Genomic DNA, 27514 nt, shown 5'->3' with positions numbered 1-27514 from the left:
TCTCTCTCTCTCTCTCAATAATAAATAAATGCTTAAAAAAATTTTTTTAAAGATGTAAGTGATGTTGGAGGACTTGTACTATCTGCATTAAATACATAAAAAACTATTTTTTAAAAAAGAATACTACCAATACCCAAAGAATCAATAAAATATGACACCTCAGAAATAGTGCTAATATATATACATGAGCTTAAGAAACTGCAATAAAAACTACTGTTTGCCCATTATTTACTTTTTGTCAGAATTATGCTAAGAACTTCATATATTATCATTAATCCTAAAATCGTTCTGTTGAGCAGGCATTTATTATCCTAAGAGATAAAAAACTGAAAATAGGTCAAGTAATTCTCTAAATTCACATGCACCATGAATGACAAAGCTAAGACTTGAACCCAGGTCTCTCTGCCTCCAAAGTCTCTTTTCACTGGACCTTGCTATAAGGAGGCATCACAAATAAAGACACAAGAAAAAAGATCATCCAGAAAATAGTGAAAGGAAAACCAACTAGATTTGGAGGGAAGAACAACTCTCTCCTCTCTACATCACATATCAAAAGATATATAAAAGGACTGAATAAGTGTTTTTGTATGTTTTCAAAAAATTAAAAATTAATCCAATAAAGCAAAAATATTTTCTGAGTACCTATTAAGTGTTCTAGGCAGTACTCTACGTACTTGGGATATAGCAATTAATGTAAAGATTGTAATGTATAGATAATGTATAGATAAATATCTATAATTACCAGATGAATGTTGACCTGAGCTTTACATAGGAAAAAATAGTTTAAGAATAAATGTAGCATAAATTACAAAGGACAAAGGTCAATAGTTTGACTTCATAAAAATGTAGATCATCTGCATATTGAAAATAAGTGAACAGACATATGATATACAAAAGATTAGTCATTATCATATAAATCATTTAGAACTTATGAACAAAAAACAAATAATTCACAAATCAGTTAAGTTATGGAGTTTTTAAATGTTCACCTTCTCTAATAATTAAAGAAGTATGAATTAAAACATTAATAAAAATATAAACAGATTCAACTGCCTAATTAAAAGATAAAGTCTCTCAAAAAAAAAACATTTCTTTTATATTTATAGAAGACACAAACATGATCCAAAAGCATTTAAAATAAAGACACAAAGGAAAATATGAACAAAATAAACACAGCAATGGTAATAATAAAACAAGCTAGAATTCATAGCAAAATGCCTCAGGACAAAAGAACTACATATTTTTTTAATTAATGAAGGGAATTACATACAAAGAAGGTAGGTAAAGTGGTTATTAGCATTGCAGCATCAATCAACCTAGCATCCAAGTATAAAAAGCAAAAGCTATTGTTAGAAATAAAACAAAAACCTGACAAAATTACAATTCTTCTGAAAGATTAAAACCCCTCCCTCAGAATGACACAGGCCAAGGAAACAAAAAATAAATAAAATATAGATTAGAATAATACAATTAATAATAAGCTTGCTTTAATATACACATAGAACTTAACTCCCACCACAAAGAAGAAATACATGGTTATTTTTCCAAATGCCCAAGCAAAACATTTTTAAGTGGATGGCTAATAGGATGTAAAGAAAATCTCAAATTCACAAAAAGTAGAAATATTGCAACCCTAATTCTCTATAGTAAAAAGAAATAATAAGCACATGAATAATATGAATAATTTCTTACATATCAAATATTTAAAGATAAAATAAAAATCTTGGAAGATCAAGACTTTCATATAGTTATGTTTGTAAGCTCCATAAGGTCAAGTATCATGGGTTCACCGCTGTGTTCTCAAATTGACAGTTTCTGCCAAATGGTACAATTGATACAAACTTTTTTATTACAGACTTTCTAGTTGAGTAAAAATGCATGGAAAATATTCTAAAAATTTTCGTATCAAAAATCACAGTCATTCTGATTTTGAATTTAATTTTTATGTCAGAAAGGTTAAATATCTTCTTAGAATTTAATTATCCCTATATTTATGATGAAAGTATACAAATTGTCACACACTCACTTATGCATTGGAATTCAGGATTTCAGATGTTAGAAATGTATTATGGCACATATATAGCATATATCATATAACAGCCCCAGTGGGGTGTAAGGCAGTATCCCAAAATAAAATGCATTAATATTCCTACAACATATAAATGTTCACTTTAATGAGATAAACACTACAAAAAGTTTAATGACAATACTGGTCTGGTTCTGTTGCTGAATGAATTCAAATTGGGTCAGGTTTGCCTGCTGAATATGTTATCAAAAAACATTTGTTTTTCATAGGTTTTGCTTTTTCAAATTGAATTGAGCCTTGTACTTTCAACTGACAAACACTCAAATGCGTTCCTAATGTATGCAAAATACTGTTTAGAACTAGTTGAGAACTGTGGTAGGGGGGCAAATGAGACTTGGGAGTGGTGGAGATGAAGATATTCTAAAGCTTGAAACGTACAACACAATAATCTATACTCAAAAGAATGATCACTTTCATTAAACTAGCTAAATGCTTAAATTTACTAAACCTCATATTTAACAGATTCTACTATATCAGGAATGATATCAGATTGCCAGACTGAATGGAAACTAGCTATATGAAATGCCAGGTCAGTATTTCAAAGTACACTGAATTACCAGAAATTCTGCCATGGATTCTATAATTTCAAGTACAATCAGTGTTATTAGGAGACTATATCAGGAAATTAAATCAGAAATAACTCCTATCTGACCCTACACTTATACTCAGTGGGTATGAGATTTCCCTTTCCAGTATATATAAAATTCAGAAAAACATCAGCCCAAACCCATAATTAATAATAAATTAAAAAGCAGTTAAAGGGAGCAGCTGGGTGGCTCAGTCAATTAAGTATCTTACCACGGCCTAGGTCATGATACCGTAGTTTTTGAGTTCAAGCCCCACGTCGAGCTCTGTGCTGACAGCTCAGAGCCTGGAGCCTGCTTCTGATTCTGTGCCTCCCTCTCTCTCTGTCCCTGCCCCACTCCTGCTCTTTTTCTCTCAAAAATAAAAACAAACATTTAAAAAAAAAAGCAGTTTAGGGATGCCTGGGAGGGCTCAGTTGATTAAGCATGCAACTCTTGATTTCAGTTCAGGTCATGATCTCAGGGTACATGGGATCAAGCCACACATTGGGCTCCACGCACTGATATCATGGAGCCTGCTTAGGATTCTTTCTCTCCCTCTCTCTCTCTGCCCCTCACCACACTCTCTCTCTCAAAATAAATAAACTTTTTTTTTAAGTAGTTTAATATAGAATAAAGGCCCATATATGAAAAACCCACAGCTAACATCATACTCAATGGTAAAAAACTGAGAGCTTTTCCTCCAAGATTGGGAATAAGAAAAAGATGCCCACTCTTGCTACTTTTATTCAACACTGGATGTCCTAGCCAAAGCAATTAGACAAGAAGAAGAAAGGAGGCATCCATATTTGTAAGGAAGAACTTAAACTGTCACTGGCAGATTATAGGGTATTATACATAGAAAACCTTAAAGACTTGACCAAAAAACTACTAGAAGTAAAAAATAAGTTCAACAAAATTTCAAAATACAAAATTAATACCTAGAAATCGGTAGCATTTCTATAAACTAATAACAAAGTAGCAGAAAGAGAAATTAAGAAAATAATTCCACTTACTGCTGCGCCAAAAAGAATAAAATACCTAGGAATAAACAACCAAAAAAGGTGAAAGACCTTTACTCTGAAAACTATGAAACGATGAAAGAAATTGAAGACAACACAAACAAATGGAAGGATATTCCATGCTCATAGACTCAAAGAATATTGTTAAAATGTCCATACCAGCCAAAGCAACCTACAGATTTAATGCAATCCCTATCAAAATACCAACAGCACTTTTCATAGAGCTAGAACAAACAACCCAAAATTTGTATGGAACCACAAAAAAAGACCCCAAATAGCCAAAGCAATCTTGAGAAAGAACAACAAAGCTGGAGGTATCACAATGCCAGACTTCAAGATATATTACAAAACTGAAACAATCAAAACAGTATATTACTGGCACAAAAATAGATACATAGACCAATGGAGTATAATAGCCCAGAAATAAGCCCACACTTGTATGGTCAATTAATCTATGATAAAGAAGGCAAGAATACACCATGGGAGAAAAGACAGTTTCTTCAATAAATGATGCTGGGAAAACTGGAAAGCTACATGCAAAAGAATGAAACTGGACCACTTTCTTCCCTAAGCACAAAAACAATTTCAAAATGGATTAAAGACCTAAATGTGACACCTGAAACCATAAAACTCCTAAAAGAAAACATAAGCAGTAATCTCTTGGACATGAGCCTTAGCAACATCTTTACAGATTTTTTACCTCAGGCAAGGGAAACAAAAGCAAAAATAAAGTATTGGAACTACACAAAAATAAAATGCTTTTTCATGGCGAAAGAAACCATCAACAAAATGGAAAGACAACCTACTGAATGGGAGACGATATATGCAAATGATATATCTGAGAATATATAAAGAAATTATACAACTCAACTGCAAAAAAAATCCTCAAATAATCCAATTAAAAATGGGCAAAGGACCTGAGTAGACATTTTTCCAAAGAAGGCATACAGATGGCCAACAGACACATGAAAAGATCTCAATGTCACTAATCATCAGAGAAATGCAAATCAGAACCATGAGATATCACCCTATACCTGTCAAAATGGCTAAAATCAAAAAAGAGATGAAATAACAAGTGTTGCTGAGGATGTGAAAAAAAAGGAACTCTTGATTTAGCACTACTGATAGGAATGTAAATTGGTGTAACCACTGTGGAAAATAGTACTGAAGTTCCTCAAAAAATTAAGAATAGAATTACTATATGATTCAAAAGAGCAGCCCAAAAAGAACAAAAAAGAGTTATCTTCAAAGAAATTACACTTTTGTCTAGGAAGTAATAAATTTAAAGAAATTAACAAATTTAATTATCTGATAACAACTATGCCACTAAACTGTAAAAGAAAAGTTTAAGAAGATAACATTCAGTCAATAAACATGTAAGATGCCCTCAAGGCACAAAATCACTGACTTAGAAAAAACTTTTTCATTCTATACTAGATGTTAACCCAACTATCACCTATTTAGTTTTCCTTTATTTAAAATTAACAGAAAGGAAAGAAAACATAAATAAATGAAATAAAAATAAATAGAGTATCTCAATAAGAAAGCAATTTCTTAAGGTAAGCGTGCATTTGCTAGGACACTAAAAGCAAAAATGTAACCAAGGAATATATATATATTCCCAATAGAGATTTTCAAATTAGAAGATTTACAGACAAATAAAACTGTGAACTAAATTACAGAAGTTAAATGACAGATATAGTCCAAAGAAAAACTAACATATAACTAAATCTATAAGGAATACAAATAAGTACAGAAAAGTTCAAACACCGAATTTCTAAAACTTTGACATGAAAGTTTCAGTTGCTTTTGTAAAGAAAATAATTAAAAAAACCCAAACCTGCCATATTCGTGTAAGTCCATGTTCCAATTTCTTTTTTATGTAGCCACGATCAAAATTAGTTTCTTCAGTACCCATATTACTCCCTTCTGAAAATAAAAGAGGATACACATTTTCAGATTTGATTCCCATTTTTGTTTTCCGAAAAAAACATTTTAACTCTCATGTATTGTAAGCCTATGTAAAATATACAAATATTTATACAATCAAAACAATGTCAAAAATAGGTATTAGGATTAAACCCATTTTATAAGATACACAAATTCAGACTGTGAAATGTTAAGTATTCTACACTTAAGACCACTCAGTACCTATGTGATTGCAGCTGGAATTCTAACTTAGGTAGTGTGATTGCAGAGACAAGGTTCTCGATGACTGCCAGGGCATTACAGGAACCAATAACCTAAGTATCAGTTAATAAGCATGTTACCAAAAGTACAGATTGCAGAACTGCACATGCAGTAAGGTAATGATGCATATGTTTTATATTTTTCATAATCCAGGATAGTCCTATCCATTCCAAATAATCTAACAATGTCCAGTTCAACAGGTAAGAGCAATGATGTGCTTCAAAACAAATTTCCCCCCTAAAAGAAACCGGAAAATGCAATTATGTACATTTATATTAAAAAGATTATGCCTTTTTATGACTAAACTATGTGGAACAACTAAGGATGTTATTTCATCTTAGGCTAGCAGGGTGTCCACTGGTAACCAGCAAAAGGCCCTTGCATAGGCCACATCCCAGGTTCATGCCTTGTGTACCTTTGACCACTCCTACAGCTGAAGCTATTTATTATCTGTTCAGTGTGGCTACCAAGAAACCAGCAGCTCAGGGCAGTGCACCCAGACTATACCTTTAGAGTTTTATTTTATGATAGTAAAGTGTTAAGATACCAAAAGTATCATTACAGCAGGTGACCTCGAGACTGTTTCAGCTTTATGAAGTTCTGTGAAGAAAAATTTTCAAATTTCTGACTCCTACAATTGTATTTCTTAATGTGAATATGAAAGGATTAATTTCAAGTGAAAAAATGACTTTTTGGAGTTCTAGATATTGTCAGCTGTTAGGCTCATCAGAGTCCTGAATATTCATAAAATACACAAAATCAGGTCAAGGAATTGTAGCAGAGAGGATTAAGTATGAAAGGCTCAATTGGTGTTTTAAGTTTGACTCTATAACCCAATAAAAATACATACATATATACAATAATACATGCAAACTATGAGCCTGAAGCAAAAAAGCAAACCTCACTATGATGAATATATATTGTCCCCTAAACTCTTATTTTATATCTAAAGTTGTATTAATTTTGTTCCAAACTTTGTCTTTGGTTTCTCCTTAATGTATCAGAAAAGGGAAAACAGGTGCTGAAATGTCTTAACAGTTTCTGCAACTAGAAAAAAAAGAAAGGTTGCCAAAACAGGATAAACTTGTGAAGATCTGGAATCCCATTAAGCCGAACAATTCCCTAAGTAACCTGAGGTTTAAAAAGAAAAAGGCAGGGACACCTGGGTGGCTCAGTCGGTTAAGCGTCTGACTTCGGCTCAGGTCACGATCTTACGGTCCGCGAGTTCGAGCCCCGCATCGGGCTCTGTGCTGACAGCTCAGAGCCTGGAGCCTGCTTCGGATTCTGTGTCTCCCTCTCTCTCTCTGACCCTCCCCTGTTCATGCTGCCTCTCTCTGTCTCAAAAATAAATAAATGTTTAAAAAAAAAAAAAAGGCATACGTATATTTCATTAATAATAGTCTTATTATTATCTCTTGACCCATTTCATTTGATATTAACAACAACCAGTGTAAGCACTTCATATTTTCTCTAAACTTTACACCAAATCTACAAGTAGATGTGTTACTACCCTATATGGGACTTTTTATTTGTTCTGTTTTTTTTAATCTATCATTCTAAGAGGAAAGCTGAGGCATGGAGAAGATAAACTTCTTCACATTCTTATCTTTGGAAAATGGCAGTCAAAATCGGACGCCATGTATCTCTGACTGCAAAGCCCATGCTCACAGAGGTAGTACAGGGATGAGAGTATAGGAGTTAGGTAAAAACAGTCTGGCCTAGAAACCTAGCTCAGTGTCCACTCCTTTCTTCTGCTTTCTCATCTTTCCCTACCTTTGCCATCCTCCCAGCAATATTTCTAAAAGGATTCCTTCTGTAGAATTTTCCTCTGTTATTTTTTTCAAGTATATTTATTTATTTTGAGAGAGAAAGAGAGAGAGAATGAGCAGGACAGGGGCAGAGAGAGAGAGAGAGAGAGAGAGAGAGAGAGAGAGAATACCAAGAAGGCTCCATGCTTAGCACAGAGCCCGACATGGGGCTCAGTCTCATGACCATGAGATCATGACTTAAGCCACTATCAAGAATTGGATGCTCAACTGAGCCACCGGGGCACCCCCATTATTTTTTGCTATCTATATATTCTATGTATATTTATAAGCTTCTTATGAGTCAAGACAAATATTAAACTTATGTCTTCTATACTACCAGAATCCTACAGTAAGATTTGAGTGAGCTTCCACCCACCCAACCACAGAAACCAAGCATCTCAGAAATTAGAAGCTACTTGGGGCGCCTGGGTGGCTCAGTCGGTTAAGCGTCCGACTTCGGCTCAGGTCACGATCTCGCAGTCCGCGGGTTCGAGCCCCGCGTCGGGCTCTGGGCTGATGGCTCAGAGCCTGGAGCCTGCTTCCGATTCTGTGTTTCCCTCTCTCTCTGCCCCTCCCCCGTTCATGCTGTGTCTCTCTCTGTCTGAAAAATAAATAAACGTTAAAAAAAAAAAAAATTAAAAAAAAAAAGAAATTAGAAGCTACTAAACTAATTTGATTGATTAGCTACATTAAATTGTGTGCAAAACAAAAACTTGTGCAGTATAATTTATTTTGACCATATTAAACAAAATGCTGATAAAAGCATTTAGTACTTTTAAAAAGTATCTCAAATACTTAATCTAAGCTATTGTACAAGGATAATCACTTAAGACATATAGTTATATAAATGAAGTAATTTAAATATAATGTCTAGTTAATATAATTTCTCAAAGATTTGTTCCTTATGTAGCTGACTATACCATAGTCACTTAAAGTTGTGGTTTTTATTCAAAGATTAATATTTTAAAACCTTGCTTTTTATGAAATTTTAAGTCCTACTGTGTTTTCACAGGAAGAAAAATGTAATTATTAATCCTTAGAATCTAGCTTTATTAGTACAACTTGACAACTAGCAAAAAGATTTAATAGTAAACATTAGCATTGATTTTACAGTAAATTTGGACAGACCAATGCCTTAACTAGTTTGGAATTAATTTTTTCAAAGACCTTTTGTTAATAATTTAGTCCTAAAGCCATCATGACATATTCCTGAAAACTGGTAGTATCTGTCACTTAAGAAGTCCTTTGGCCCAGTTAATCTCCAAAGATAATGGAGATTGTAAAGAAAATGAATGACTTGGGGCACCTGGGTGGCTTAGTTAAGCATCTGACTTTCACTCAGGTCATGATCTCACGGTTCGTGGGTTTGAGCCCCACATCAAGCTCTGTGCTGACAGCTCACAGCCTGGAGCCTGCTTCGGATTGTGTCTCCCTCTCTCTCTGCCCCTCCCCAACTTGTGCTCTGTCTCTCAAAAATGAATGTTAAAAAAAAAAAATGATTTCCAGGGTGTCTGGGTGGCTCAGTCAGTTAACATCCAGCTCTTGATATCAGCTCAGGTCACGATCTCACAGTTCATGAATCGTGTCCTTCGTCAGGCTCCACACTGACAGTGCAGAGCCTGCTTGGGATTCTCTCTCTCCCTCTCTCTCTGCCCTCCCCTGCTCAGGCTTTCTTTCTCTCTCTGTTTCTCAAAATAAATAAATAAACTTAAAAAAAAAATTATAGATTAAAATGATTTCATACCAGCAGCAGAAGTAGTATCCTCATTGTCATGCTTTTCATGCCATTCCATAGTCCTGTAATAGCTGAGCATAACTTCCCATAGTGCTTTGCACAGGTCTGCAAGGCATGGAATATAGCTGTCTGGGGTAACATGCTGAAGAAAATGAGAAAAGTTAACTTGAAAATTATCACAACTTGCCAAAAGGAAATCAATCAATCAATCATGTCATTTGTTCAAACTAAATACCTTTGACAATTTCTAAATTCTAGAAATAACATGGATATTATAGATATTCCATACCTATTAATATTTAAAAATAATGTTTTATATAATGTGGCTATGATATAATATGTGGTCTCAGATCTCCCTAATGAAAATGTGTGGATTTACCCCCCTCTATCCTTTGTATAAACTACCAGTTTGTCCTTCTGCCCTTTTTTTCCTACAGGTAGAGTCATGCCTCCATCCTATTTTGTAGGCTTTCTGTCAAAATGGAACATCTGCTTCATCATTTGAGATTTCCTAACATTTCTTCTCTTGGTAATTAACCCACGAGATTTATCTTAAATTAAAAATAAATTAAAAAAAGAATTAAAAAAAAAATAAATTAACCCACAGCATTTATCATGCTGATAAAACACTGGAAGGCTAGTAAGACTGGTATATTAAGCTCTCCAAAGTAAAGAGCTGGTAGAAATAAGTACATAGCAAGTATAGTTATGGTGTGACTGATGCTTAGGATAGCACAGGTCGGTAGTGGTCCTCTCTCTTTCAAGAAGTTTTTTCTCTCCATAATGATCTTTCCCTCCTCTAAGCTCCTTGTTTATTAAAACATTCATCAAGCAATTAATAAAAATACTAACTTGTATGACTCAGTCCATTTTTATGTAAGCATGTCAAATCTCTGAAATTCAACTAGGAAGTAGTAAAATAAAAGAGTTGTTAAGCTCTGGAGTCATAGCCCAAGTTGCGTTTAAGCCAAGAATGGCAGGATGGTTCAATCTTACAAAATCTATTAATGTAATTCATCATATTAACAGTGTAACAAAAAAAAATCAAATGATTATTCTAAAAGATGCTGGAATAAACCTTTTGACAAAATTCAACAGCCATCTGTAATAATAACTCATAAAAAATAAAAATGGATGCATATTTCCTTAAGATAAGAAAACTAAGGCATACCCACTGTGGTTAGGAACAAGACAAAGAAGCCCACTATCTCCACCACTATTTAACAATGTTCTGGAGGCATTAACCAATACAATTACACTATAAAATAGAGTAAGAAGCAAATAAACAGGAAAAGAAGAAACCAAACTATATCTATCTGCAGATGATATAATAATATATCTAGAATATAATTCTTAGAGAATCAGTGATAAAAGTAACTAAAACAATAAAATAATTCAGCAAGGTAGCAGGTTATAAAATTAGTGCATTTGTATATATATTAATGTGTATATATATATATATATATATATATATATATAATAACCATTTGGAAGATACACAGAATGAGAAACTTCCACTTATAATAACAAAAGATAAAAAAGATGAAATTTTTTGGAACTTAACAAATAATGATCCAAAATTCTATAAAGAAAACTGAAAGACATAAAATAGACTTGAACAGAGAGACATCTCTTATTCTTGACTAGGATGTGTCAACATCATCAAGATACCAATTCTCCCTAATTTATGAATTTACTGAGATAGAAATTAAAAAAGGCCAGAAATAGGTCCAGCCTCATATGAAAATAGAGTATTTGATAAATATAGGTGAAGATAGTTTTTTTCATAAATAGTGTTAGGATAACTGGATAGTCAGTTGGAAAAAGACAAAGTTAGACCCACTCCTCACACCATACATAAGAATAAACTCCAAAAGGATAAGAGATCTAAATGGAAAAAATAAAACTATACTAGCACTAGAAGAAAATTTGAGTTAATTCTTCCCTCAGCTTGATGTAAGGAAAGGCTTTCTAACTATGACTCAAAATTAGAGGTAATAAAATGTAAAAGTTGATACATTTTACTACATAAAAATTTTTAAAAAGAATTTACATGGCAAAACAAAACACTATAAACAAGGTCAAAAGACAAATTTAACAAACTTGAAAAATATTCACAGCATATATCGCAACAAAGAGTTAATATCATGCATTTATAAAGAACTCTCTGGGGCGTCTGGAGGGCTCAGTCAGGTAAGCATCTGACTCTTGATTTCGGCTCAGGTCATGATCTCACGGTTCATGGGATCAAGCCCCATCTTGAACTCCATACTGTCAGTGGAGCCTACTTGGGATTCTCTCTCTTCCTCTCTCTCTCTGCGCCTCTCCCACTCACTCTCTTGCTCTCTCTCAAAATAAATGAATAAACTTAAAAACAAACAAACAAAAAACTCCTAAAAGTTTTGGGGGGAAAAGACCAAGCATCCTATAAAAGAATGGAAAGAAGTTACAAGCAAACTTCACAAAAAGAGATACAAAAATGCCATTAAACATACAAAAAACATGTCCCACTTCACTCATAACAGGACACATGTACATTAAAACTACAATAAGATATAAATTCTCACTCATCAGATTGGTGAAAATTTTAAAGTTGACCACTAACAAAGAATCTCTTCTTGACCAAACTCTAGCTAAGATTCTCTGAGCCCTCTTCTTGACTAGGCCTCATTCTTGGCCTGCAAAAAATCGAACAAAACACTAACATAGTTTGTAAAAGCTCAAGGCTGCATACTAGGATGACCCTAGTCCCCATTAACATGCCTCCTGAGAAAACTCAAGCCTGCCAAAAGAATTTATTGTTTCTTTCAGCTAACACCTGAAGATAGGCCTCCTGTCTCCCAGCCTGTGAGGGAGAGAGTAGGAGCCTCACTTCCATAAGTGCCAGTCAGCAAACCCAGATGGGCTTCACAAGGATTAACCCCTACCACCCGTTTTTTGTAATTTTTCATTTCCTGACTCTAAGCTCCAACTCATACCTTTCCCCTCTAAAATGCCCAGTAACCTCTGTACAAAATGAAAGGTGAACTTGGTTCACACTGGATTCTTTTCCATTTCTCAACAGTGTATTATTGATTAAAATCTTTCCATACAACTTTAATTAGTATTTGGCTTTGTTTATCTTTGATACTCTGTATACTCTGTTGGCAAGACTATGAAAAAGCACCCACCCTCATACACTGCTAGTGGGAATGAAAAATGATATAACCCTATGGAGGAGAATTTGGCATTGTTTAACAAAACTACATGTGCATGTTCCCTTTGACCCAGCAATCCCGCTTCTAGGAATTTATCCTGAATTTATCCTCAAACAATGTGAAAATACTTATGCACAAGATTATTTATTGTGAAGGATTATTTGTAATCACAAAATATTGGAATCCATCTAAATGCCCAAATAGGAGACTGGTTGAATAAACTAGTGTTTATACACACAAAGAAGCACTATGTGTGTATAAACTATGAAAATGATAAGTTGACAACACATATTTAAATTTTAATTAAAAAAAATTTTTCCTGGTAACCACCTGTTTGTTTGCTATAGTTAAGAGTCTGTTATTTGGTTTGTCTGTTTTTTATCCTTTGTTCATTTGTTTTGTTTCTTAAATTCCACATAAATTTTTTCTCTGACTGACTTATTTCACTTAGCATCATATTCTCTAGCTCCCTGTAAGAGGGGAGGTAGGTGAGAAGATGTGTGAAACAGGTAATGGGGATTGAGAGTACATCAAGATTTTATGAGCACTGAGTAATGTGCTGAATTGTTGAATTACTCTGTTGTACACCTGAAACTAATCCAACACTGTATGTTAACTATACAGGAATTAATTTTTTTTTTAATTTCCCCTTCATGACATACATATATGAGAAAGGGAAATTTTTTTAATTATATACAAGTTTTTTATATATATAAAATATATTTTTAAAAACACTGAAGTTAGTTACCTTTACAAGGTGGGGCTGGGAATGAAATGGAAGAAACGTAGGAGGAAGTGACACTTTTCTAAATATACCACATAGGCTATAAGTAACCTATTCATAGAAGAATTAGAATGACCATCCACATTTACACATGGCTTACAGAGATTAATATAAAATATTATTGCATATTTATGCCATAATTTGGAGTAATTTTTTATGTATATATTTCATGTTTACTTTTATAATTCACACTTGACAATGAACCAGTCTTGATTGTTTTTCCCTTTGGTTTATTTTTATCCCATCATAACAAATCTCTTATAGCACACACATTTAATAAAAACTTGATACTGATGCACATGGTCAAGAAAAAGTCAAAAGCAGAGGGCAAAGAAAAAAAAAATCACAAAAAAAGTTCTGGGCTGCAACTCCTCATTCACCTAAATAAAGGTACTCTTCTACAAGTCAATTTTTTTCACTTTCATAAACTCAACTTTACATAAATTTATATTTATATTATGCAAATAAATTTAATCTAATTATATACCAACATTCTTTGGGGTAAATAAAAGGAAGACAATTCTTATTTCTTCCCAAAGAAAAATTATGGCTATACAAATAATTGTGTTATAGCCCACCAATTAATTTTTATTATACTTGTCACAGTTTAACAAACCAGAAAATTGAACCTTAGAACTACTACTACCTTCTATTTTCCACCCAGCCACTGTCTAGCTACGTTATTTGCCTATTTTTTCTAGGAAAAGTAGGTTCTTTACTACATTTCGTCTTGACGATTTGCTGAAATTTAATGTGTTTGGACAAGATACACAGAGATGTATTCGTATTTTTTCCCAAAAAAGTTGAAATTATTGAAGTTATAGCAAGCTTTTTCTCACCAAACTGACCCAAGTGTAAATAATTCATAAATCCAGCTAAACCACTGCACATGCCCAAAAGTCTCCCAAAAGAATCCATATTTTATCATCTTCAAAAATGTTCATACGTACAAACATAAGACTATGATGTACTGAGCACAAGATAACAAGATGACTCTTGCCTAAATTTTTAATTTAAAATAGAAACAAATGCAGAGATTCATTGTACTAAATACATACACAAACAGTTTAAGAAAAAAGGGCAAGGTGGGCTAGATAAAAAAAATACTGTTTTCAATACATTTAAGCCCAGATGGTTAATTTCTGCACTTGAAGACCATGTTGGCAATAAATTAAAAGAGTCATTTCATTTTAAAACTGGACTCCAAAAACCACTTTCCACTATACCATGTAACTAAGTGGTGTCAACTCTCATAGCAACAAATGGTTCTCTCATGCTTTTAACACCTTATTACTAAAATCATTCACAACTAGTATTCTCTCATTACTTTAAAAAAATCTCCTCTAAATTTCAAATAGAGAATAACTATAACAAAAGAAATTCAAAGAAACCAACAAATAAGCAAATAATTGAGTAAGTAATCAAAAACTAAAAGGCAGGCCAAGAAGAGAATCTGGGTTTCTGAATTAACAGCCCATGAAACCTCCACTCAGACATCTATTCTTTTTCACACCAGCAAGGCATATTAGAAACAGGCTTAGAGAAGGAACTGGAAGTCCTGGGTCCAGCCAGCACCAGTTCTACAACTTATCAGTCACATACCCTTCCACAAAACACCACTCTGGATTTAAGTTTCACCTTTCACAAAATAGTGTTAGAGATTCCTGGATCTAACTACCTCATCACTAGTTTAATCCACTCACCAATTACTAAATGCTTAATACTTCATCTCAGTTGAAATCCCAATTAAGGGAGGAGGATTCATTTAGAAAAAAACCAGGAATACCAAGGCAGAGGAGCACCATATTGTAATTCCAGTTCTATGTTTGTATCACGTATCAATCATAGCAATGAAATCTTGATCAATTTAGATAATATTCACAGCAAGACATCCCAAAGAACTGAAATAACATGTCTTTAAATTCTTTTAAAAATTAAGAATATATGGGAAATAGAAATTTAATTATCAAATATTACTCTGTGTTCAAGAGCTATTTTCCATTGCCATTCTTTGAAAGCTAGTAGTGTCAATTTATTCAGCAAAGGTTGTGAGGTGAAGGGAAAAGAAAAAAAAGTACGGTATTTTAGAAATATCTCTCAAAAACATACAGACGAGAAAGAATATTTTAAGTAATCTAAAAAATTTTAAATCCATAACCTCTATACAGATAACATAGATCTCTAGTAACTCTGAAGGTTATAAAAGGTAACAGAGGGAGCAGGATTTGGAGAATATTCACAAATCTGGATATTACAATGTAAAAATTTCAACACAGTATTACCATTATGCTTCACTATTCAAACATCAAAATAGGCTTTTTTTTTAAATGTGTATCTATTTTTATTTTTGAGAGAGAATGTGCGTGCATGTGAAGGGGAGGAGCAGAGAGAGAGAGGGAGAGGGAGAATCCCAAGCAGGCTCCACATTATCGGCACAGAGCCCCATGCGAGGCTCAAACTCATGAACCATGAGATCATGATAAGAGTGGAGTAGGACGCTTAACCAACTGATCTGAGCGGAGTAGGAGCTGAGTGGGACACTTAACCAACTGAGCCACCCAGGCATCCCCCAAATAGGCTTCCTAATCAAATCTTGAAGAACACTTTAAAAAAATCCACAGATATCATATCCCTTTCTTCCTCACTGTCAGCTAACACTTTGCACCTTCCATTTCTGCTATTTAACCATCTCAACCAACAAACATACCCGGTCAAAATAAAAATTATGAAATTAGCTTATTAAAACAGCAACATTCCAACCCAGACTATCAGCAGTAAGTGAGACTCTAGAGGACATTTTCAAAGAACGTGAAATGAACATAAGCAGCCTTTCCAAATCTGAAGCATGCAATGAAAAAAAGTCATCTTTTAAAAGTTGCTTAAGTGCAAAGTGGTAAATATGAAAAAAAAGATGCTGCAGAATTTAGTTTTCTCTTATTAATTTACTTTTATATTCCTCAGAAATCTCTACTACCAAATACTTACAAAAATTTCAGAAAGATAATTTTTCTATTAAAACGTCAAAATAAAAATTCTTAGGGAATATCTTAAGGTATTTTTTGTTGTTGTTTCACTTTGATTTAGCACTCTGATCACATCATGACAAACATAAAGGGAACAGATGTCTTGGCATCCTCACAGGGCTCCCCAACTCCCAGTCGCTGCCACCCTCCACCCCCAACTTCAAACACACACTGATAGATTAAAAAAAAAAAACCCACAAAGAGTTAGCAGTATCTTCAGATGAATACCGCTAGTGCTGTGAGCTGCATCACCAGAAGCTGGTAGGGAGGACCACTGCCTGTCCGGGAGGACCACTGCCTGTCCGGGAGGACCACTACCTGTCCGGGAGGACCACTGCCTGTTGGGGAGGCTTCAGGAAAGATGTTGCAGATTCAAACAGCACTTGGCCCTGGAGCTAAAAACATCTCTGGGGAGGCTAAACTCCAGACCTAAGGAAGTGTCTGGGCCAAACAATTACAAGATCTTTCCAACCTTGAATTACTTCTGTGAGGGCCACACTGTAGAAAATATGAATATCTTCAATACTTTTTAGCCACTGGAAGCCAGAAATGTGCACAGTATAGCAGACTGGATAGCCACACGTTTGGGCTTAGGGCCCAACTTTGTGACTTACTCAGTCATGATGTTATAAATATCACTTCATTTATCTAAACACCTTAAGGGATAAAGCAAATAATCTAAATTCTCTCTACTAGGTTATTCTGAAGCTTTAAACACTATGACTGTCCAAAGACAACAATATACATATGCTGTAGCAAAACTTCTCTTGTGTCAAACTGGATTCATTCATGATTTAAAAACACAAATGTATCATGGTGAAAAAACAGGCACTCTCATCTCCTAGGCATTTTATCATTAATGCTAAAATTGTATATATCTATGAAGTCATATGCAATAAGTATGATATAAATGATGCTAACTCGGAACTAAGAACTTCGCACCTTCTAAATTGTGAAACAGAAAGGTCTCCTTTAAATTCAAATTGCTATTAAATGGCCTTAATCAAATAGACAGTTTAATACTCAAACAAAGCAGGTATAATCAGAAGACATAATTTATCTTTCAAAGTTACAAGTGATAAAATGCTGTGAGATTACCACAAAAAAAGGGGCAGTATTTAAATGTAAAAACACTATCAAATTAAAAATAAGGTTTCTTGACAGGTCTCAAGAATGACTTTCTACCAGGAAATTATTTTTTGTTTCTGCTGACAGTGTGTGCCAGGCTTTAAAAATAGGTTGGTTTTTCAACATTTATTCCCATCCTCCACCACAACACACACACACACACACACACACACACATCACCCAGCAGACTACCTTACACTGACTGGTTCTTAGATGTGGGCAGCCCAGGGGCCTTGCCACACCTGAGCCAGTTTCAAGTGACCAGAAAACCCCTCCATTTCCAAAGAGGCAAGGCTGGATGCCCAGATAACTACAACCCAAAGTATGTACTCCATTGGCACTCATTAGTCCCCAAGAATACTGAAAACAACCAAATATTCATACTAAAAATCCAGTTAAAGCAAGTCAGACAACCTAACACTGCTCACTACCCCAACCCCCCAGCTCCCACCCCAGACACAGCCACATACATTGTGCCTGTTGGAATCCAAGACCCAGCTCAAAAGCTGCAGCTTTCTCTTAACAATAAGATACGGTTTTGCTTTCCTTAGAACCTTAAAGAACTACGTTGACCCCAATGACACTTTATGTTGTTTCAACTTTTCTTATCCTACCTCTGATCATAATTAATGTGATCTTACTAGGTTATAAATTCTGTAAAGCCTTATCTATCCTTGTTGAGCTAAACTGATTACTTGATTAACAAAAGCTGAGCAATGACAAGGAAACTGGTTTTTAACTTAGCAAGTCAGAGTACCAAGATAATGGAATTTTATGTCCTATTCCAGCATCCATGAAAGAAAGGGTCACAGGCTAGCGTGTCAGTTTGCAAGTAGGATAAAATTTCAGACACTTCACGGTTCTTGACAATCCAGAGAATAAATGGCAGAGAAAATTTTTCCTTACCTATCTTTTGATTATTAAGTTTTGAACTTTAAAAATTACCAAAACCTAGTTTTTATTTTACCTTAAATATATAAAAATCAATATATATTCATATATAAAAAATATATGAGTGGTGATGGTACAAATATGTGATAATAAATCCAACAGCTGAATTCTTTGGAGTATTCTACAACTGACCTGAGACAGCAACTCAAGTAAATACATAATATTGCTCTTCTAACTAAAAAGGCTTCTCTCTTTGACCAAATGTTCAAATTTGTAGCTTCCAGTAAGACAGAAAATATCTGTTCACCTATCTAACCAAATCAACCAAATTAACCCCAATAATCAATTAAGTGCCCCAGTTGAATTTCCTTCACATCCTAAATATGCCTGAATGGTAAACAACATAAATTATTTTGATATGCTACCTTCTGGTATCTGACAATTAAGCTATTAAATACAAAATAATCAGCATTCATGTGTACAAGGAGAGGGATAAGAGCAGACATTGCTGATGAGGAGTGAAAACTGAAACACACTTTCTAGAGGGCAATTTTGGAAAAATGAACCAAAAGCCTTTCACAATACAATTTCATTTCTCAACACTTATCCTAAATAATTAAAGATGTAGGCAAAGACTTAGCTTTAAGTCTATTTACTATAATGTTGTTCATAATGACAAAAGCTAGAAATAACATAAATACCTAAGAATAGGAAGCTGGTTAATTAATCCACAGGATCTTACACTGAAACACTGTCAAGCTATTAAAAGTTATGTGGGTAGCATATTTACTGAAATGGAAAATTATTTATAATATAGAAAGTGGGAAAAATGTTACAAAACTGTGTATACAGCATAATCCCACTTTTAAAAGCTATTTGCTTACATACACATTAAAAGAACCAGCTTTGCATGCATAAATATTAATTTTCTCCTTTTTGCTTATCTATATTTTCTTACAACTAATGTTTTACTTGTATAATTTCAAATATGTATACTTTTAAGAGTAAACATGTTAATTAATGATTGCTTAATTTGAGCAACTATTTATATAATCTACATTCTGTCTAAATCTATAAAGATTGTAAGTGATATAAGAACATAAATACTAGACTAGTTTAAGTCAGAAAACAGCAAAAGGATAAAGAGGCAGTTAATTCTACAGAGAACAAAAACATGATTATTACTATACATGAACATTGAATTTAGCTCTGAACTTCCTAGCGACTTATCATTCATTGTAAAGACAGTCCATATACTCTCACACCATTTGATGAGAGAAAATATATTCTTCATAACAGAAAATGCCCTGAGAGTTTGGGAATAGAAACATGTTTTGACTAAAAAGAAGACTTGTCTTTAGGTTTCTATATGAACATCAAAATGAACTGTATCTTCAACAGAGGACTTACTAAAGACATTTACTAACTCTCAAAAAACTGACACTGAATTATAATTCAATATCAAGAGCTACTACTCAGAAGAATGAAAGTTTAAAAGCCTAGAAGAATGGAGTATTACACTAGCCTTCAGTTTGTCTCTCTACGATGTATGCACACAAGGCACCTGTAAAAGTACACAGCACAAAGAAGGTACATAATGTTGGTTTCCTTTCCGTCACATTTAACTTAAATTTGAAATGTGTCAACACCACACCAATTAGAGACTAAGAGGGAAATCCAATTTACTCAAGAAACATTAAGCACCTCCAATGGGCCAGACTCTGAGAAAACTCATACTGAAATGATTTCAAAAATTTTTTTCTAAAAAACAAAAAATAAAAACAAACAAACAAACAAAAAACTAACTCATTTTTCACCAAAGTATTACTACATTACCAAGCTCATTTCAAAAACAGAACTCAAAACTCATTAAGTTCATTTGGAAATGAAAAACTGAAAAATGGTTGGAAAAATTTCAGCCAGATTTAGCCAGCTTTATTATCATAAAATTAATCAATAACATCCTAATTAACATCTTAAAAAAGCTCCCCAAAGAAATCCAACAGCCTGCCAAACAAGGCTGTAAATAAATTTTTATAAATGATGCATACTTCATAAACTTTCAAATAACCTACAAATAGTTTCTCTACAAAGTTACTAAATAAAGAGCATCTACTTGGTGTCTAGAAATCTCTCCACAGACTGGTATAAACATGTAGGGGTACATCAATGTACCCCACAATGTATTTGTGCTTCAAAATAATGTACATATTTTTAAAGCCTAAATTACTGATCTAAATAAAAACTGTAAGCCAATATATTCAAGAAAAACAGGAAAACCAGACAGAAAGATAAACTATAAAAAGAAAAATTGTGCTTCTAATTAAATCTTACAGAAAACATTGTTTAGTAAAGAAAGAAAAAGTAAGTACATTCAATTACAAAATGATTTCAAAAAGTTCAAAGCCAACTAAACTTTTAAACTCAGAGCAGTGGCTGACAGGACACAGAATTGGAGAAATGTCATAACAGAATAGGATGCTATTGGCCTTAAAAACTCTGAAGTTCTTGGTTTATCAGAGTAAACAGAAACAGAACACTAATTTTGCCCCAGATTTCTTTGTAAAGGGATATCAAAGAAAAAAAAAATAGTACAATTTCATTCTAGCTCCTCTAGTAATAAACAGATACCTGTGAGTGGTTTAAAATAATACTATGAATGAGGGCAAGCAGATGATTAGAGTTCTATTTCCAATCTCTTTCCATTTAAATGAAACATAATTGTTCCCTATTTCCAGGAACTCTCATCCCTCTTTCAACTCTGCTGAGTATACTATTTCATGTATTTCATTTTTAATGTTATATTTAAATGCTATCTAGGATTAAGGATTTCCTTCAAAATATTGCTATTAAACAGAGAAAACCAACTGCCCAAATGCCTGAACTCTTTCTTCTCATTTCTAAAATCTACCAGTCAACACCTTTTACACATCTCCTGAGGGCTGTGTTCCTTCTTTCTTACCTGACATAAGACTCTCCCTCAATAAGTATTTTTTAAATGTTTTATTTTGTTTGTTTGTTTATTGAGACAGAGAGAGACAGAATACAAGCAGGGGAGGGCCAGAGAGAGGGGGAGATACAGTTTCCGAAGCAGGTTCCAGGCTCTGAGCTGTCAGTGCAGAACCCAATTCGGGGCTCGAACCCATGAACCGTGAGATCATGACCTGAGCTGAAGTTGGATGCTTAACCAACTGAGCCACCCAGGCGACCCACTCAATATGTATTATCAGTTACTTTTAATTGGGGCTAAAATGATTCACAATTGCTACGTATTAAAAAATAAAGAACCTTACATTCAAAAACAAGGTTCCTTCACAAATCATCTCCCTTGCTTGAGCTGTGCCATTACAGATCCTTTATATGTGTTCCCACCAGGAAAACATATTTAAATTTCCTTTCATCAGTTTATTTACTAAATTTCTAACGGTTGTTTCCATTTTTCTCTCCTGAAGTAATCACCTTCATCTGTAGAATTCAGTTTCTAAAAGGTCACATCTTTTCATCAAACTAACAAATAAATAAATCTGATGAGAAATAATTTCTTTCTAATCTTCCCTGGTTTAAACATGTCAAATAGAATACAATATTATAAAACAAATTAAAACTTGCTTAGGTTTCAAAGAGATATCCACACCCGTCTGCTTGTAACAGTACTGCTTAAATACTTCTAAGAGGCATGGGGTAAAGTTCTGAACTTTGTTAATTTTTTGTTGAGAATTGTGCCAAACAAAATGGGCCACCTTAAAATGGATCATATCCTTCACCTCATTATTCAGCTCCTCTACAACATAAAGAGCCCACCATACCTAATTCTGTTAAATCCTTTTCTCAAAGAAATTCCTCCGGGGGCATCTGGGTGGCTCCAGTTGCTTAAGTGTCCAACTCTTGATTTTGGCTCAGGTCATGATCTTACTCTTTGTGAGATGGAGCCCCGTGTTGGGCTCTGTGCTAACAGTGCAGAGCCTGCTTGGGATTCTCTCCTCCCTCTCTGCCCGCCCCTCCCCTGTGTTCTCTCTCTCTCTCACTCTCTCAAAATAAATAAATAAAATTAACTTAAAAAAAAAAAAAGAAAGAAAAGAAATTTCTCCATGAAGCCATCATCAACATCTGCTATTACTCTCACCACTTCAAAACTCCTTCAAAGAATGTTTTAGCACAGCCTGAATATAAACCAGGAGTGTAAACTGTGTTGGATGTATAACAACGTATGTGCCAGCTGTTCTGTACAGGGGCTGGGAGGGTGGTTCTATGACAAAGCTCTAGTATACCAATAAATCACTTGTTTCCTTAATTTAATTGTATATACCTCGCTGTAATCATACACAGATGAATAATTTTATAAAGAATTACCACATGTTTCCTGGAGTCATTTTAAGAAGGATTTACTCAAAATAAAATCAAGGAAGATAAGCTCTTTGTTATCTGATAATTTAAATATACACATCTACTTCAAAAATCAGCTTTACAAAAAACAGTGAAATTGTTTAAAAATGCTATGGTAAAAACTTTAAGCACAAATTTTTGTTCATAAACATTTATAAATTAAGTACAACTTTCATCTTTGTATTTTGTAAATGCACAGAGAACTTTCTCAAGAAGTAGGAGCACAAATATGTCTCTGACTTAAAAACAAATCAACGTTTAATGGTAACAAAGTACACTATACATACACACAAACACACACCAGATTTAATCAAAGTAAAGATTTAAGGACAAAAGCCTAATTTGTTTAAATGTTTGTTTTAATTATTTTTTTGTTTTAATTATTAAAAGTTATTTTCTGTTGTAACAGAGAAATCACTAACTTGTAATAAATTGCTTTACCATGAGACATCTATTCGTGACAACACTAATATAATCAAAAAAATGAAACTGATTGCTTGGATATTTAATTTAAAAATATATACTATGAACCTAAGAAAACACATGGATAAGAAGATAAACAACACATTTCAAAATCACTGAAATATAACAAATGATGGCTGTACTTAGAACTGGATAACTAAAAATGTAATTATGCAACTATATCACACTTGAAGTTAATAATCATTAAATTTGTGAAATAGTTCTCGTGATTTATGAAATGATTTTTGAAAAAAAAATTTTAAGCTTTATTAACAACCATCCACTGCCATTATTAACTTAATCCTTAATCTATCCAATATAATCACATCCTCCTGGAATATTTATTGTCTCTTAAGTAAGAATACTTCCCAATGGCCATAAAACCTGCACTTTTGACAAACTCAGTAAAGAATGAAGATTAGCTTAATTTTACACTGGTTTCTAGACATAATTACAGTAGAAAATAGATATCTACTTGCCATAACTGTTATTTTCTGAGTAGATATTAGAAATAATTCAAGAAAGTCTCCAGTGAGAGACACAGAACATTGTTGAGCTAGAAATAAAGAGACCAAGGTCAACAATGACCTCCATATTGTCAAATCAAGTGGTCATTTCTGTAATATCACCTTATACAGACTCTCAGAAGCATCTGACATAGGTTTACAGTCAATTCTTCTTGAAATACTTCTTCTGTAGGCTGTCCCACCATCTCCTAGTTTTTCTCCTACCCAGCTAGCTGCTCTTTCTCAGACTCTTCTATTGGTCTCTCCTCCCTACCTAATCCCTGAATGTCACAAGGCCCAAGGGCCCCATAGTTCATTTCTCTACACCCATTTCCCCAATATTCTTATCAAGTACCATGGACTTAAGTACAGTTAGATGCTGATGACTCCCAAATCTAACTTCAGCTCTTGTCTCCAGAAGTTCTTTTATCCAACTGCCTCCTCAACAAGTCCACTTGAATGTTAATTGGCATCAAACAGAATTCATGACTTTCTACTACAAATCAGTCTTCCTTGTAAACACAAATGACACCATTGTTCTCCCAGTTGTTCATCATTCTCTTTTCCTCACACTCTATATCAATCCATCAGCAGGACCAATTCTAAAACAGAGCCCAACTCAGTTCACTTCTCACCTGTGGTTATATGACCTATAGACCTCTGTTTCTTTAAGAATGAAAAGAAATTGGTTACAGATGCTGACAAAAATAGCATTTATACACATGGAAAGACTGACCGAAAGTGTATACAGGGAACCAGCAAAGATGATTGCTTTAGAAGGACCTTACATGCAATCACAGAAGAGAATTAAAAGCCTGAGAGAAAAGGGTAAAAGAAGCTATGACAGAGTAAAGAGTCCATTTAGAAGCAACTGCACTCCATAAATCTATACTACCTCATCAACCTTTACCATTTGTGTGACTGAATCTTCCATTACGAGAAAAAGAATAATATGGGGAAAAAAAAAAAAACGTTTGGCAAACATATTTGTTTTTATTTCAGTAGCATCTTCAAATAATAGGTGCTATGAAAAATGGAATATGAATTTAAAAACTAAAAAAGAGAGACATATGAACGGTTATTAAATTACTACATACTGTACAGAGATCCTTATATTGCAGCTTTTGGAATTTTGTATCTGTGTTTCCTGAACATAGTTCCACATAACCAAGAACAACTTGAAACACAGTATTATGAATGGCTTGAGTGAAGTGCATGTGAAGTTGATCCATTGCTGTCTATGGAAAGAAAAAAACATATAACATAATTTCATGTTATTAAAATAAATAAATTTCAATGGATGTGAAAAACATAAGAAAAAAATCTTTACCAATTATAAATTAGGCACAAAGATCACTGTTTTTCATAAAATTATAATTGTACTGTTGATTATTTGCAAATAACCCTTCAAGTAACCATAACATCATATTCCTAAAGATAAATATGAATCGTGAACACTGCTCTGTTGCTTTGTGTTTATGACTGGTACCCATCCTGCTCTTTCTTAGACATGTCAGGCATAATCACACCTTTGGATTCGCTTTGCCATCATTCCCTTATATTGTTCAGGATGCTTCTCAATGGTCACCTTCTCAAAGAACCATTTCTTGATCATCCTGTATAAATCAGTACTTTGCATGACTCTATAGGCTTATGCTGATATCTATTTCTTTACAGCACTTGTTACAGCCAACATCCTGCTTCCCTCACTAAAAGACACATGAGGGCTCATACAGAGGTGCCTGGAGCAATGCACACTGTAGGTACTAATAAATATTTAACAAGTAAAAGAATTAGCCTAATGGGGGAAATTAGACGTTATAATCATATTCTTAAGGGTCTTTAAATATGTCTCCCAAAATTACCAAGCGTCTACCTTCTTGTAATTTTTCCTAGGTAGCCTAAGACACACAAATTAATTAACTACGGTAAACAACCAAATTTCTTTATCCAGATTTTAAAATGTAAACAGAGTTTAAGTGGTTGGGTAAATTCTTAGATCTCCTTCTAAGGAGATCAATTAAGGGAAGAAAACATTTACATCTATCATATTTAGCTATTTTTTAGATAAATGTATAATCCTATACACGGAGATAGTACAATTAACTTTCAAACAATGACACCCTTTGCAAATTTTTCAAGGAAGCCCTTGAACAGTAAGAGTATGTAAAGCCATGCACCATGAGGGTAAGTGAGAACAATCGGAGAATAAAAGAATTGTTTGAAAAATCTAATAAATGAGGGGCACCTGGGTGGCTCAGTCAATTAAACCTCTGACTCTTGATTTTGGCTCAGGTCATGATCTCACAGTGTGTGGGATCAAGCCCTGCATCGGGCTCTGTGCTTGAGATTCTTTCTCTCCCTCTCTCTCTCTCTGCCCCTCCCCCACACATACTGTCACACCCTCTCTCAAAATAAATAAATAAGCATTAAAAAAAGAGAAAAATCCAATAAATGAAATGGACCTATTTTACAGGTAAACATACACAGTACGCAAAAGTTTACATACCACTTTGAGGGAAACATGCTGGCCCATCTAGGAACCATGAATCTCAATCAGGACCAAGAGGTGAGGTACAAGACTACACATCCTCTCCAAATGAATTATCTTATAATACACTTTTTTTAAAAAAAAACCTACATAAAATTGTGAAAATATTAAACCTGACAAACACTTCATAGTTCAAAACAAACCTCTGTAACGTTACACTCCATACACTCTGAGCCTATGTGAACCTATGTTAATATGGCATAAAAATTTACTTTGTTAAATGAAACTTTTTAAGGACACTCTACATTAGTAAATATATTCAGCATTCATAAAGATCAACAGATTCCCAATTAATAAAAAGTAAATATTCTTTCAAAACTAACCTGTGTTTTTCCAAGAAGTCGATAAGCTTGCTGAACCTTGGTGTAATGGTTAATGTCAAAATTCTTGCAGATTTTGGAAAGAGCTACATCCAACTGCTCCTATGGAATTAAAAGAGAAGGCAAGAGGCAGTTAAGGAATTATGTTTTCAAGGCAATGAGAAGAAAGTATTTAATTTCTCACTTTTAATTAATATCTAAAGACATCTACTATCATACTAGATTTAATAGTCAAAAACAAATTGAGTTATTTTTTTACTGTTTTTTTATTTTTGAGAGAGAGAGAGAGAGAGGCAGAGCACGAGCAGGGGAGGGGCAGAGAGAGAGGGAGACACAGAATCTGAAACAGGCTCCAGGCTCTGAGCTGTCAGCATAGAGCCTGACACGGGGCTCAAACTCCCGAACCATGAGATCATGACCTGAGCTGAAGTCGGAGGCTCAACCAACTGAGTCACCCAGACACTCCTAAGATGTTCTTTTTAATTTTTTTTAATGTTTATTTATTTTTGAGAGAGACAGAGCGCAAGCAGGGGAGGGACAGAGAGGGAGACACAGAACCCAAAGCAGGCTCCAGACTCTGAGCTGTCAGCACAGAGCCCAATACAGAGCTCTAACTCACAAATTGCAGGCTCATGATCTGAGCCGAAGTCCAACGCGCAACTGACTGAGCCACCCAGGTTCCCCCACTAAGATGTTACTAATATGTGAGTATCTAAAAACCCATGCTTAGTGTTTCAAGGGACACCAAATCAGTATAATAGTAACTAAAGGAATCTTATTTTTATTTGTACTTTATGTTTCCTCAAGCAATTGCTAAAATCTTACAATTGTATGAACTGAATTTGTAAGACTTAAAAAATAATAA

The 27514-nt window shown here is 34.0% G+C and overlaps 1 protein-coding gene across 1 annotated transcript in view; it reads right to left on the bottom strand.

The window, feature by feature from the left end:
• Positions 1-27514, bottom strand: part of VPS50 (VPS50 subunit of EARP/GARPII complex) — a 132828-nt gene that overhangs the window by 60612 nt on the left and 44702 nt on the right. Inside the window, exons 11-14 of the mRNA XM_007076702.3 lie at positions 26653-26751; positions 24876-25016; positions 9414-9546; positions 5512-5600 (exon numbers count right to left, since the gene is read on the bottom strand). Coding sequence (XP_007076764.1) covers positions 5512-5600; positions 9414-9546; positions 24876-25016; positions 26653-26751 — 462 coding nt within the window. The remainder of the gene's footprint in view (positions 1-5511; positions 5601-9413; positions 9547-24875; positions 25017-26652; positions 26752-27514) is intronic.

This window comes from Panthera tigris, chromosome A2, assembly GCF_018350195.1.
Source record: "Panthera tigris isolate Pti1 chromosome A2, P.tigris_Pti1_mat1.1, whole genome shotgun sequence".
NCBI lineage: Eukaryota > Metazoa > Chordata > Mammalia > Carnivora > Felidae > Panthera > Panthera tigris.
The sequence above is the reverse complement of the archived record's forward strand: the minus strand, read 5'-3'. Positions and strand labels throughout refer to the sequence as shown.